Below are 14711 nucleotides of genomic sequence, written 5' to 3' on the forward strand. Positions count from 1 at the left end.
CAAAAGCTCACCCCAAATCTCTAGCCATCACTGCATACACAAAAGTTATTTCCTAGCTAAACTAGCTTTAAAAAAACTGATCTAACCTCCACTAAGATTCTTCAGGTTAATCATTACACCCTAGCCAACCCCCCACCCCCTCTCCTTCAAGCGCCACTTTCCTTCCACTCACTTGACATTGCCCCGAGGAAAGAGAGAATGAAAAGAAAGAGAGAAAATATGAGGCAGTAAGTGACAAAAACATCTGGATCAAAAGACAAAAGGGGTAGAGAGAGGTGGGAGGCAGAAATGTGTGTGTGTGTGTGAGAGAGAGAGAGAGAGAGAGAGAGACGGCCAAGTCCATCAGATTCTTTCACTCATGTTAACCTATTTATAATCTTTATGAAACAATATAAACTGCGCCAGGTTAATTCCAAAACTATTCCAACATAATAATATATTTGTTTTTTTGGGATCAGCAAGAGAAAAATTCATTAAAAGGCACCAAGGGGGGCGCCATCCATGTACAAACAGTGTCAAAATAAAAGTATTGCCCATAACACAAGGTGTCAAAAATCATATAAGTGTCTATGATATACAAGCCACTATCCCAACCAGTTATAGTGGTAGTCCTCTATCTTTCAGCTAATCTCGAAAGCTGTTCTATTTCTTTTTCTCCACACAATCCCAAAAATGGTAAGGGAAATTAGAATCAAGGCTTTCCTTTTTTATGAATACCCCTCCAGGCCCAGATTTTATTCTCCACCATCTAAGCAGTTACACACTGCTGCCTAATCAGAGAGCAGCAAGATCCCAGAGATTTCAGGCCCATAAACAATGCAGGAGGATGTGTTCAATAGTTTCAGGCTTTCAGCATCTTATTCACACAAAAGGACTACTGCTTTCTAAACTTTCATAAATACTAAAACCAAGGATAAAAAGGAAGTACATTAGATACCCTAATTGACTCAAAGAACTACTACTACCAGTCCCTGTGCAATATTCTTGTTGGTCCTGCTTGCATGATGCATCACAGATGCATTGCAATTTCAGCAAAGTTCAACAATGTTAATAGGCCTGCAAACCAGCACTATATAAAGAAATCCCCTCCTTCTTATTGGATCAGATCCAAACACTAGTTATTCAAAATTGCAAAATTAAAAGGACAGAGCACATTGTTGATTTCTTTTGGCCTGAAGATAAAAGAACATAGGAAAAGTTGTAAAGGATAGAATTCCTTTATGAAACTTTAGAAATGGTTGATGGACATGATAATGTAATGTTTAGGATTAAAATGTACAAATTAAATACATCTCTGTTGTAATAGGGTGCAATAGTAGCAATACAATATAATATGTGTATTAAACTTATTCATAAAATAATGTGTATTGGAGTATTGGACATACTCAGTCAATATAAATGAAATTCATAAATCAATAAAATATTATTTCTTATACAAATAAAGATAATCTAGAGATGAATGGTTAAATAAAAGTTGCTGTGAGTTCAATAATTTCAAAAGCCCTTGTAATAATCTTTTGTTTCAGTAAAAAAATAAGATGCATTAAGAGAGAAATTTCATTTTGTGTCTAAACCTCACATGTGAATTCCAAGGAAATTTCATTCTATAGTTAAAATTTCAACAGTTTTCGTTAAAATTTCGAGATTTCGATAAATTTTGGATGTTTCTTTGAAACTTATGCAAGACAGAAATTGATTGTCATTTCAATTTAAAGGATGATGGAAAGCAGAAATTTTAACAATTCTGTGGAAATTTAAGACCATGCTTGCATCACTGGTGCATTGCAATTTCAGCGAAGATCAACATTGTTAATAGGCCTGCAAATCAGCACCATATAAGGAAATCCCTTCCTCATTCATTGGATCAGATCCAAACACCAATTATTCAAAATTGCAAAATTAAAGGGACGGAGTACACTGTTGATTTCTTTCAGCCTGAAGATAAAAGAACATTACAAATTTTCTGGAGAAAACTTCAGTTAAAAGTTATTTACAGTCAACTTCATTCTGGTTCAGTCCATTAAAAGGATGACAATATGACACAAAGACTGGATAGTTAATGAACATGCCACAAATTCTTAGTGCCAAAAAAAGCCTCAACAACAAAAATTAGAATGCACCTGATCATAAAGAAGGCTAGCCTTGTCAAAACGCTTCCGTGCCTCCTGCACCAGGACAAGATCCCTTATAGTACAGACTAGGAAAAAACTTACATGAGATAAGAGAATATGAAACTGCATACAGTGGTTAGACCTTAAGAAAATGAATTAAAATTCACTTGACAACCTTCAAAGCAGAAGAAAGAAAAAAAAAAAAATTGTAGTAGGTATGGATCATAACTTAAAGAATGCCAAAAGTGGCAGCAATTTAGGAATATATAGTACCTTAACATCATGCAAATCAATATTGACAAATTGTAACAATCTGTCATTTAGCATGTGCTCAACCTGAAAAGAATAGAATATGTCAGACAAGAAAACAACATGTCATTCACAACTAAACAAGAAATTTCAAGAACAAAATGAAGGGGAAAATATGTAAGTAAACATATTCTTCAATAGTTAGTTAAGCATGTGCATGCTCAAGATCTAGACGCATTTTTTCTTAAGATAAGAGGAACTTCCAACTTATATTACAAGGAACTTCCAACATTTATTTGTGTTTGCACTCTCATTGAGAATTACTTCAGCTGGGTACCCAGGTTATGTGGAGAGTAAGCCACAAGATAAATCCAGAATAATATGCATTGCTTCATCTTATAAACATGCTATAAAATCTTTCTAGCTTCTAGAATATATAATGATACAGTTCTTAAAAGAGGGAAGAATGCAGAGATTAAAGCCCCGCAGAGGACAATAACAAACAGCCTAGAAATATGCCTGAATATTGAAGCACACAAAATTCATAAACATAGTCAGCACTCAAAAAACGTTTACCACAAATCCCAACTACCAGGCATCTGTGATATGTGCCACAAATCTCAAGCCAATTACAGTAAAACCCACACTAGCACAAAGACTGAAATAATTAAAGACCATTCAAATTAACAGTAAGGCAATTAAGGAGGAGCGTATTAGCTGTGAGACAACTGAAAGGAGAGTAAACAGAGTCTCCTCCCTCTTAGCTTGCAACCTTTTTTTCCTTTTTCCTTTATTGTCTTAACTTCAAACATGTGTTACGCACATACCAATACCTAGATATCATGTTATCCACATTTTATCCTCAACTGCTGACCTTACAAAATATGCTACTTTCAAATGCATAAAAGATCCCCCACACCACTTTCATTAGGAAATTCTCCCCATTGACAAATAATGGGATGTTATACAATTACTTAACCAAGAAAGGTGATGCAGAACAGGAAAGATAAATTGAGCAAATGACGCAGAATAGCAATTATTAGCACTAATAGATTTTGATATCTTGTATCTATTATGCAAGCAGAAGGGGAAGCTGAAGAAGATGAAGTACATAGAATTAAAATAGGTTGAATAAAATGGAGGCATGCATCAGGTTTGTTGCATGATAGTAGAATACCTTTAAATTTAAAAGGAAAATTTTATAAGACGACTGTACGCCCGGCTATGCTTTATGGTTCAGAATGTTGGGCAACTAAGAAACAACTTGTACAAAAAGTTAAAGTTGCTAAAATGCGAATGTTAAGGTGGATGAGTAGTATAAAATTAAAAAATAAAGAAACAAGCATATACACAATAATTTAGGCATAGCACCGGTTGAAGACAAAATAAAGGAGGGGCAGCTTAGATGGTTTGGGCATTTAAAACAAAAAAAAAATTCTTTGTACAACAACAACAAAACCAAATTATGCAATCATGGACCATTTCTTCTGATAGATTCAAGGATATTAAATCCTTACTCACTATCTCCTCCCAAATTATTTTAGGTCTACCCCCACCCCTTCTACTACCCCCCACAGTAACTAAGTCACTCTTCCTCAAAGGTATACTATGTGGCCTACGTTGCAAGTGTCCATACCATCTGAGTCGTCCCTCCCTTATCATATCTTCTATAGGAGCTACACCTAACTTATAACGAATATGTTCATTCCTTAATTTATCTTTCAATGTTATACCACTCATCCAACTTTTACTTTTCTTTGTGCATCGGTATAAAAAAAAAAAAGGCTTTTTCGTAGAGAGATACTATTTCACCAATCGAGTCGCAAGTATACGATACCTGTAAGGAAGAGTGAGTTAATTATTGTTTCTGGCATGAAAAGAGATAGGGGTAGGCCTAAAATAACTTAGAATGAGGCAGTGAGGAAGGATTTAAGCCCTTAATCTAATAGAGGAAAATGCTCTCGATTGGGTGAATTAGTGAAAAGGATTCATGTAGCCGACCCCACCTAGTGGGACTTGAGGCTTCTTGTTGTTGTCCTTGTTGTATGCAGAACAGCAATGAGAATTACTGCAAAGAGAGAAATCAGAAGAGATATAGAGGAGAGGAAGAAGAAGAAGAAAAAGAGGAAAGGTACATGGAAGAAGGAAATACATGACACATGAAATTACAAATAAACCCCTAAAACTCACTATAGTTACAAACGAACCCCCCAAATAAAGACAAACATGCAACAAATGAAATACACATTTGGGTTTAGGACCAACAATCCCTTGACCCTGTTCTTTGAATTGGTCTCCAAATTGAGTCTAAATGACCCATCCAGCTACCTGCTTACTGTCCTACATCTATTAACCTTCCACAATATCCTATCATTTTCCTGCTCCCCAAATAAGATGTGCATAGCCTCCTAAAGTAGGAGATGACATCCCATAAGTCACAAAAATAGCTGAAGCTTATTGCCCGCAACATGAATATACCCTCCACCTTGGTGCCCTTCTGTGATGTTTCTCTCAAATAAAGGAACCCAAAACAATTTCAAACGTGCATATTTTGAGCCAAAAGCCCCCAAAACCTCTCTTTTCTTTCTATAAATACAAATTTTCAAAACTTGAACAGCTTTTTTCCAATAATATATGTATATAAACATAATTTTAAATTTAAAAAAAAAAAATGCTTCAACATAGTCTCCTATTTTTTTCATGCCCTCACCTCTCACGCAAAAAACATAATTATGACCTGACAATGCAGCATAGAAATATCAATCTCCTTCCAAATTTCATTCGCCATTGAGAAGATTGATCCCCGGCCACTGGAAGCTGCTAGAGACAGCACCGCAGCGGCGCTGCCAGGCACTGATGGCAGAGCAGGAAGCCCTCTGCTATAGAGGCCCTGTTGCACAAAGAGAAAAGAAAGAGGGGCAGGCCAATCAAGTGTCTGCCCCTCTATTACTAGATCTGTTGGCAGGAGCGATGGCCAGAAGGTGCCCCTGCAAAATGGAAAAGCAAGGAAAATGCATTTCTTCCTGTCACTGCAAAGTGCAAACCATAACCATAAAGCAAATATAAACATCCAAGACAAATTCATTCATGCACAGGGAGAAAGTCCGCCTGATGGCACTAGTGGGCCACATAAGGAAAGAGGCCCCTTGCTTTAGGTACGTCAATTTAACAGCTCATGAGACCCTATCCCACCATTCTTACTGCCTAAGCTCTCTCTCTCTCTCTCTCTCTTCCCCCCCCCCCCCTCTCTCTCTCTCTCATATTATATGATTATACATTTATTTAGACATTCTTAAAATCCATTTTTCATTAACAAAAAATAAATATTTTAAATGAAGCATTTCAGTTTTGGGTAAATTATACCATAAATTTTTAAACTTTTGCTAGCTATGCTTTAGATTGTGAAAATTTCATCTTGAAGTTTCAATTTTTGACATTGAACAAATATTTCAAGGCCCGCCCTCATTTCAATTAAATAAAATTTAAAATTTAAAAGTTTAAATTGTGACAATAAATTTAAATTATTATTTGCACATCTTTTATACATGATTTTTACAAAGTATTGTCAATCAAAATCAAAAGCGGAGCACACGTGATAGTAACTAAATAGATGAATAAACTCACAAATATGAAGTCTTCTAACCTATTGTACAACAAAAATAGTAGAACCCCCTGAAGAATGCAAAAGGTCCATGGCTAAAGCTTCTTTCTCACTGCCAACATTGAAAAGACGAAGAACTGGAGTTTTAGGGTTGCTCCACAATCAACTTCACACTAACAAGAATCCAACAATCAAGATGGCAGATGATATACTTTTTTTCTTATTACCCTATGCTAACCATAACACCTATCCTATGACCACTTTGCTATCAAATGGAACACAAAAATAAATTATTAACACGCAAAAGAAAGCCTAGTACAGAAGCCATAAACACTTTTCCTTATTCAAAGTTATCAAAATAGAAAGTTAAGGTACGAAAGTGTACCCTTTAGAAAAGAGAAGAAATTATTAAGAAGGAAGAAAGTACAAAGAGGATGAGATATCCTCAAGAAAAATGATGTACCCATATAAAGTTCATGCAAACCTAAAAAGCCATCACAAAAGCAGCCAAAAAGAAACCACAAAGGCTATTATTATGACAACATTCAAAAAGAAGAACAAGTTATTTATTTTTGTACAAAAATTTAAGTGTAAGCTTTCATCAAATCAAAGAGCATCAGATTTACCTGGGATCGAAGAACTTCCTTGTATGTCCCAATTTCCCTCAATGCAATAGTAAATTTGGTCATAACAGGGCCTTGCAAAACAAGCAAGAACTTCATTAATAATGCAAGTAAATGTGTTAATTAACACCAAATGTTTTAAAAGAAAGCAGATATGTGAAATTTTCAGTAAAAAATCAAGCCAATAATTAACAGATCCTTGGAAATAATAAAATACACAATTAGATTAAAACAAATATATGTAAGGGTCTCAGCCCAACTCCCATGAGGCATTCTCCACTTTGGCCCATTAGGCCTTACGATTTTATAAAAGAACCCTCATAAGGTTGAAATAAAATCCATCCTTATCAAGCCAATATCTCCCTAGTACACACCTGATATAGGGCTACTTCCCCATTTGATATATGATGCCCTCATCAAAATAGCCCACTTCTTTGTGTAGGGTATGACCCAAATGGCAATACCCCAGGACAACTCAAAGTATCATCTGTTTTGGCCCACTGGGCCGTTTTGCTCGATAAAAAGCACATCAAAAGGTTGAAACCATATCCAACCTTACATGGATGAGATCTCCCTAGTACAAACCCGACGAAGGATGGTGACACCTAGACATTAACAAACTTTCACCAGCAGAGGTATTAAACTCTGCAAGCTGACATTTCTTGAGTTTGACCACAGAAAACAAGCAAAACATAAATAGTATCCCATAACTCCATTGAACTACAACAAATCAATCTATATACACACAAAGGAACAATTTTTCAAACCAATGTTGATGTTTCAAGCCCTGCATAACTGAGATCATGGTTCTAAACCTCCAAGAGGTGTTGTTAAGTCCCACAGCTCTCAGTCACCATTAAAGGTTCACAAAAAATCAAACATGTCATGGTAATAAATACACATAAAACCTCCACAAATTGATTTTCCTTCCATAATTGCAGAATAGGAGGCCTTCTAAGGCTTTATTCCCAGATATGTGTGTTCTCTGTTTTGATAGTTCTGAATCTGCCTCTAATTGTTGTTGCATTGTTGTTTCTCCTCTAAGGTTCGCTCATGCTGGAAGGGGCATCCCCACAGTGATCAGCCCGCTAGTTCATGCAAATCCAAATAAGTTATCACAGACAAGCCACGTGCAAGGAAACTTATGGCATAAGAGCAGCTGCAACTAGGAATGAGAGGGGCAGTGGATTTAGCTCAAATGGTCTCAGTCAAGGACTTAAATTTCAGTTGAAACACCAAAATTTTGGTATCAAATGGAAAGTCACTTTAAGATTCATTTTTAAAATTTTCAACCAAAATTTTGAGAATTTCGGTAAATTAGGCACTGTAGCTCGAATTTTGATGAAAAAACCCAGCAGACCTCATCACTTCATCTTCTTTCTCTTGCTCAAAACTCCAACGAAATCCTAGCAAGCACTGCAGCTCCTTGCTCTGTCTCTCGACAACCCACAGCAGGAGGCAAACAAGATAAGGGGCGTTGTTGCAGGCTCTCACACCTCGCACCTCGCACCTCACAGCCCGTCCCCCATGCAGTCTATGGACTGTTCGTGCTCCTTGCCTCATGTCATTGTGCAACACTCCAGTGCCTAATTGAAATCCCCCACCTTTTTACTGTTTTGCCCCTTTCAAAATCCCAATTACCCCTTCCATTTACCCATACCATATGTAAATTAGCACATTAGTAACAATTACCCTATTATTATTATTATTATTATTATTATTCCCCATAATTAACTACAGCCTTATTATTATTATTATTATTATTATTATAAAAAACACTTACAAAGGCTCTTTACAGCCTTGCTTGCTTTGCAATATGCAATTTATATTTTGTACGTACTAAAACTTGTCATGTATGAATTTTTTTAATTTATTTTGGATCCAAATTATGCATAATCATCTTCTTCAATATTTCCCAGAGGTACACTATAAATTTCCATCATTTACTTCAATCGAAATCAAAATTGAAGTTTCTATCGAAATTTCCATGAATTGAGACCATCAAAATATCCAAGCCATTGGTCCCACTATGGACATTCCCTGGTTGCATTAGTCTTGGTGTCGCTAGGGAAAGTTAGGTTTGTCCGGGTTTGGTGAGGATATGTTGGCCATTTTTTCCCAATGTTCAGAAGGAGTAAAGACAGATCAGCCTTTTGGAGACGCGGAGTATATGCCTTTTTGTTGGGGTTAGGTTTGAAAGGAACACCCGTACTTAAGGGAAAGAAGACTTCGTGATCATTGATTAGGGATAAGATTCAATATTTGGCTTCATTACATCTGTTGCTGTTGTTGGCTGTTTCAAGGCATTGTCTTTTCAGGATGTTCAGCGTAATTGGTTTGCTATTTTTTCTCCCTGATTTTGTTCTTTTATTATTTTTAGGAGGATTCCTTATTCTCCAGTCTTGCACATTCTTTCCCTATGAATATATTCTTCTTCTTCCATCCAAAAAAATATATATTTCACAAGCCTAAATTTTCTAAAGTTCCAGCAGCTTAACACCAAAAGTAAGTTCAATAACTTAGAACACATAAACGGCTTATCAATAGGATGCCGCTCAACTCCTCAACAGATCGTTCAAAGATAATTTCAAACACATGCACACGCATTTCTTTTGAGGCCTAACCCAACTTTGAGTCCTTGAACTTAGCACTTTCTTCTATTTTGCTCCCAAATTAATATTGCTTGAAAATTTGATCCTTGAACTCTATAATTACATAATCCACTCCAATAGAGAACTAAGTCATCGAATGGAATTTGTTAAAAGTTAGCAATATCACGATATCATGTGACTGCTTTGGTGCCAAAACAAAGAAGCAGCAATGTCCCTGAGTATTGTTGGCCTCGGCACACCATGCTCCAGCCACATGAGGTCTTTAAAACCCTAATCCTTTGATACAAGAAATTGTAATTTTAAAAAATAAAAAGTACAGCATTTTTATTTGTTATGTTTCTTTGCTGCTTTTTTCAATTAGACTAAATTATCATATGAGGCTAAAATAAAGGAATTTCTTTCCTTTCTCTTGCCTGAAATGATTATAAATGTATCTCTATTTTTCTTTTCCGCATTTTCCTGTCCGTCAAATGGCACATTAAAATTATAAATTAGCATGTAATGATTTACTATTATATGCAAACATTCAACTAACAAATAAGTCAATTACTTGCAGCAGGCTCAGTTGAACTTCTTAAAAAGCCCCAAATCATGAAACATGAAAGAATTTCATTTTTTTTTTTTTTTTGGCAACCAAACAAGGCATTAAGGACAGGAATTCCCTAACTCACCAGCTCTCTTTTCTTGTTTTATTGATATAGAGCAGTACACAATTGAAATTCAATAAAATTATCAAGATTTAAAGAAAATTATCATGCATTACAATTTGCAAGGTAATGAGATCAATTGGCACAAAAACTATCTTAGAAGCAAGAAACGCCTGCCATCAAAGTTGTGGACAAGATTAGTGATTGTAAATAACTAGTGTTTGAGCTTAAAGCGTGAATAAGCTAATATGCGAAGCAAAGAACTTCCCAGTGTACACACCAAGGGAGTGAGAGGCCTGCTTGCAATATGAATATGATACAGGGGGAGTATAGTGAAGTTTCAGAAACATCCAGAGCATGGCTTGCTCAGGACCAAAGACCACAGACATCGTCCCTTCTCCATTTTTGCACCAATACAGTCATGCACTTTCTTGTAACTATTAAATTTAATGGATTTCACACCTTAGTTATCTACTAGCTAGAGATTGCATGCAACAGTGAAGTTCAAGAACGAAATCACAAGCAAAGAAGCTTAGGGACAAAAATATAGGTTAGTGATAAGCTTAGAAACTAAATTTGGAGTTGGCTTTCTTATACACACACACACACACACACACACACACATCTATATGACTAACATCAAAACATCATTCTTTCGAAGTGAGAGAAAAACAGAAAATAGAAGTTTAAAAACCAAAATACCCATGGCACTTACATTGAAGCACTTAAATAGTAAGAACCAAAACAAATTAATCAACTTACATGTTTTTCACAGTCAATGAAGTAAATTCCAAGACAAAACCATAACAAGCAAACATACCTCCAAAAGCTACACTAATAGGATCATTATGTCCTCCGCCAAAAGTTTCTAGGGCACTTGCAAAAGCAATGTCTCCATCATATCCCTCCCCAAGCCCTTCACTGAAATTTAAACAACACAAAATCCTTCAGATAAAAAGACCAAGGAAGAAACGATGTTATGCGAAAGAAACATCAGATATGAACTAACTTCCCATTGAAAATGCTAATGCAAGTTTCGTAATCAATGAAAAACAAGTCAACACACCACTGCTACCTTTTGTCTTTCACTGGAAAAAATACTTGAGGGAGCTTATGACTAAGAAAATTTATATTTATCCCCCAAAAATAAACAAAAAACAAAAAAAACCCTCAATTATCATACTATTAGTATAGGCAAGGGAAGGAAAGTGAAGCCAGGGGTGGGATTTTGGGAATGATTTGCATGGCAAAATTTTGCAAAGTAGATTATTTTCTTTAATTTTATTTCTATATTCTATCTTCCTAAGATGTATCCTCTTTTCTAGAAACAAAAGGACATCCAATCATAGGCCTAGCAGCTTCAAAACAGTGCCTAAATTTATAACAAAAATGCAAATTTTTCAACAATGAAATTTTCTCACACCCTCCCCCCATCCCCAACAAATAAAAAAAACAAAAAAATATATGCCAATATGGGAAAAGATATAAGTGATTGATCAGATTAATTGTATTGCTGGATATCAAAATGAATTTATAATAATAATAAATTGAAAAAAAAGGAAGTCCTAACAGATAAGTTTTATTCATGGAATGTGCCACTAAAAAACAAAACCAAAAAAAAACATAACACATTTACAAATGAATACATACGTGTATTTTCGACACCCTTTGTAAAACTTTAGACTCCTCTCCCTCAGTGATTCTGCGCTTTCCTCCAACATTTGTATCTGTCACCAAAAAATCATCAATAACCCAAAATACTGCCACAGAACAGCATTAATAAACAGCCACACAATTGAATCAGAGAGAAGAAAGCAAGGTTAGTGGAGTTATGTTACAGTGGTTGATCAATCGCAGTTAACCATTTTAATGACCATTTATTTTGGCAGAAAATATAGTTAAAATAAAATAAACAAATTAACTCTTTTCCTACAAATAGAGCTACAAACAAACCAAAGTTGTTTATGACCAGCTCAATAGCTTGGCCTGATGACTGCTCGTTAGGACTCACCTGTTTGCACAAATAAGCAATTCCCAAGCCTAACTTTGAGGCACACTTAATAAATGGCTCGACTCCTATACGCTCATGATCAATCCATTCACAAACTCATTTTGGGCTCATTAATCAATTTAGGCACATTTAGAAGCTCATTAGTGGACTCATTTAGTACCGGAAGTGGAGTGGGGGCAAAGGTTTTAATTTTGCAATCCATTTATAGTATGCAAATGAATAATCCATTTTTGAAGTTGGCATTTGATTTGAGTTATTTGTGAATAGGATCATCTGGCTGTTCATTACAAATAGTCTAGTTACTACATGCTCATGCTTCATGTTTATAGGCTAATTACTGGCCTATAAAAATTACACGATTTTGACACAAGGCAAGCTGGAAAATATTTAGGTTTTTAAATGACCTTGTTTTTTTATTTTTTTTTAAGAAATGATACTTTTGTTTTCAAATATCCTTGACATTGTTTTCTAAGTTGACTCATGATATTATAATATTACAATGTTAATTTTATATAAATTACTTGTATTTGAAAAATATGTTTATATATGTTCATTTGATAAATTTTTCAAATGTCTTTAAACAAAATTTAACTAAAGCTCAACAATTAGCTCCAGCTTGGGTAGAGACAAATTAGTACTTTAATAAAGAAGCTTGAAGAACTATATTCTAACCCAGTCAGTTTAAGCTTGGCGCTCAAGCTTGAGCATGGTTAAAAATTCAAGGAAGCTTGGCTCATTTGCAACCACCTAATAAAAATAATACAACCCCCTCCTCCCTCCAATCTCTCTAAAGGTCAATGAACACAACTACTCTAGAACTTTACTTTTAATTTTAAAGATTTATGATCGCACAACATGCTCAAAACCTTTCTATATTTTACACACCCTACTTTAATACAATGCAAAATGATATTATGGTAATGAAGAAAAGAGAGAGCAAATGGAGACATCAGAAGTACTCTCTTTACCTTTTGATTTAAAATAGTAATATCCATAAAACCAATCTAACAAATGATAATCAAACAATAAAATAGCCATAAATATTTCCTTGAAAAAATAACTCAACTCTACAATGTTATGGCACAAACAAGCTGGAGAGAACCAACTAAAGCCATCAGGATTACAGCTTTTTTGAACTAATAAAACAGATCTTTTGAAGATAACTCGTACTTGGATGCAGGATTTTCAGACTACAAAAATGTTGATGTGACAAACAAGAATTTTCATCATTGCATACAGTAATAAACTAGCACTTGAATTTGCAAATTAGGATGGGATGGATTTGAATTTAAGCACCCAAAATTGGCCCAGACCCACATTATTTCCATTCTTATATGACGAATATAATTTTGCCAAAATTGCTGCTGAATGCTATAGTCAACAACATGTGTATTTGAAACAACACATGTTGGTGGTTATTCAGAAATTCACACCACATGGATATTGATATGCTATTGCCCAGGTGCATAGAAATTTTTTTACAAGTGACAACTATCATATTCTTTGAGCTCGCAGCTAACCCTACTTGCCATTACCCAACCCACACTAGATGTCTCCACAAGAACTGACATTGTAATTTTTTATAATTTAAGCGTACAGATAGTCTATAATGAGCAGCTAACGGTAGGGAAAGAATTACAATCTGCATCTTAAGAATTAGGAACAACAACGATTGAGCTGCCTGGAGACTTCAGAATTCAAACCTGAACTATCTTCCCCAAGTTATCAAACACTTGTATGTTTTAAACACTCCGGAATGTAAATCGCGAATAAACAAATACAACTAGAATTCCACTGTGCAGCCCCACTCAAACGAGAAAAATAAATGAAAAATGGAAAAGAAAAAATAAGCCAGCTATAACATTTTGCGAATTTCAGCTAATTATGCCCAATGAGTTAAAAATTTATATACAGACAAATAGAGAGAGAGAGAGAGAGAGAGAGAGAGACCTGCTTCCGAAACATCGGAGAGTCGTCGAGCTTCGCGAAATGCATGGTTGCAACTGTGATTCTGCGTCGTCTCTGCAACGAACACTCATTAACATCACACCAACGCTAGATCATCTCAGATTGAGCCTAACCAAATCTCTCAAGCGCCGCGATTCCGTGATGCTCCCAAAACCAAGCGAGATCTCGCCTTCTCGCCCGATCCCAAACGCCATTGAACCGAAAGAAGCTGAGACAAAGCTCCCTACTCAAACCTCAAAGTTTATAAAATTTCCCTACAAACATGACAAAGATAGCAAACTACACACACAGGAACTCGATTAACGCGAACATCACGCCATTAACGACGCAGTCTGGGGAGCTCCGGGAGCTCGCAATTTTCAGACTGAAATTTTTTTGTTGCTGCCTTTTTCAAAACCCTAGATCAGCAGAGAGAACGAGGAAGGGAAAAACCCTAGGTAGGAGTGGAAAAACAGGATCTTGATCACGGCATTAGAGGTCGCGGCAATGGAGTCTCGGGAATTGAACGGATCGATTAGGCGATTCTCCCTTGATTAACCTCAACTATCGAAACCATGCCCGCAAGAGATGCATTGATAAAAGCAATACAGACTTTTTCTATTTCCTTTTTCTTTTTTTCTTTTTTTTTCCTTTTTACGCAATTTTTTCCCCCTTCTCTCTATTTACAGGAAAAATTATATTTCTGAAAAAAAAAATATTTTAATCGATGCTATTAATGAAAACAACTTTAAAAGCTATTTTTAAGCTTTTTTTTTTTATCATCCTACTTTAAATATAATCCATAATTTTTTAAAAATATGCATGTATAATTTTAAATATAAATATTTATAAATACACATTTGGACAAATAAGTTGCACTTGTATGTAATTATTTAAGGTCACCATAAAT

General features: G+C 35.4%; 1 protein-coding gene across 1 annotated transcript in view; it reads right to left on the bottom strand.

Annotated features, from left to right (window-relative positions):
- Positions 1-14440, bottom strand: part of LOC131144878 (ADP-ribosylation factor GTPase-activating protein AGD3) — a 35057-nt gene extending 20617 nt beyond the window's left edge. The window contains exons 1-7 of the mRNA XM_058093806.1: positions 14110-14440; positions 13805-14030; positions 11494-11570; positions 10664-10764; positions 6588-6658; positions 2385-2447; positions 2121-2165 (exon numbers count right to left, since the gene is read on the bottom strand). Coding sequence (XP_057949789.1) covers positions 2121-2165; positions 2385-2447; positions 6588-6658; positions 10664-10764; positions 11494-11570; positions 13805-13849 — 402 coding nt within the window. The 5' untranslated portion in view covers positions 13850-14030; positions 14110-14440. The remainder of the gene's footprint in view (positions 1-2120; positions 2166-2384; positions 2448-6587; positions 6659-10663; positions 10765-11493; positions 11571-13804; positions 14031-14109) is intronic.
- Between the last annotated feature and the right edge of the window lie 271 nt (positions 14441-14711).

The sequence above is a fragment of the Malania oleifera genome, chromosome 12 (genome assembly GCF_029873635.1).
Source record: "Malania oleifera isolate guangnan ecotype guangnan chromosome 12, ASM2987363v1, whole genome shotgun sequence".
Lineage (NCBI taxonomy): Eukaryota > Viridiplantae > Streptophyta > Magnoliopsida > Santalales > Ximeniaceae > Malania > Malania oleifera.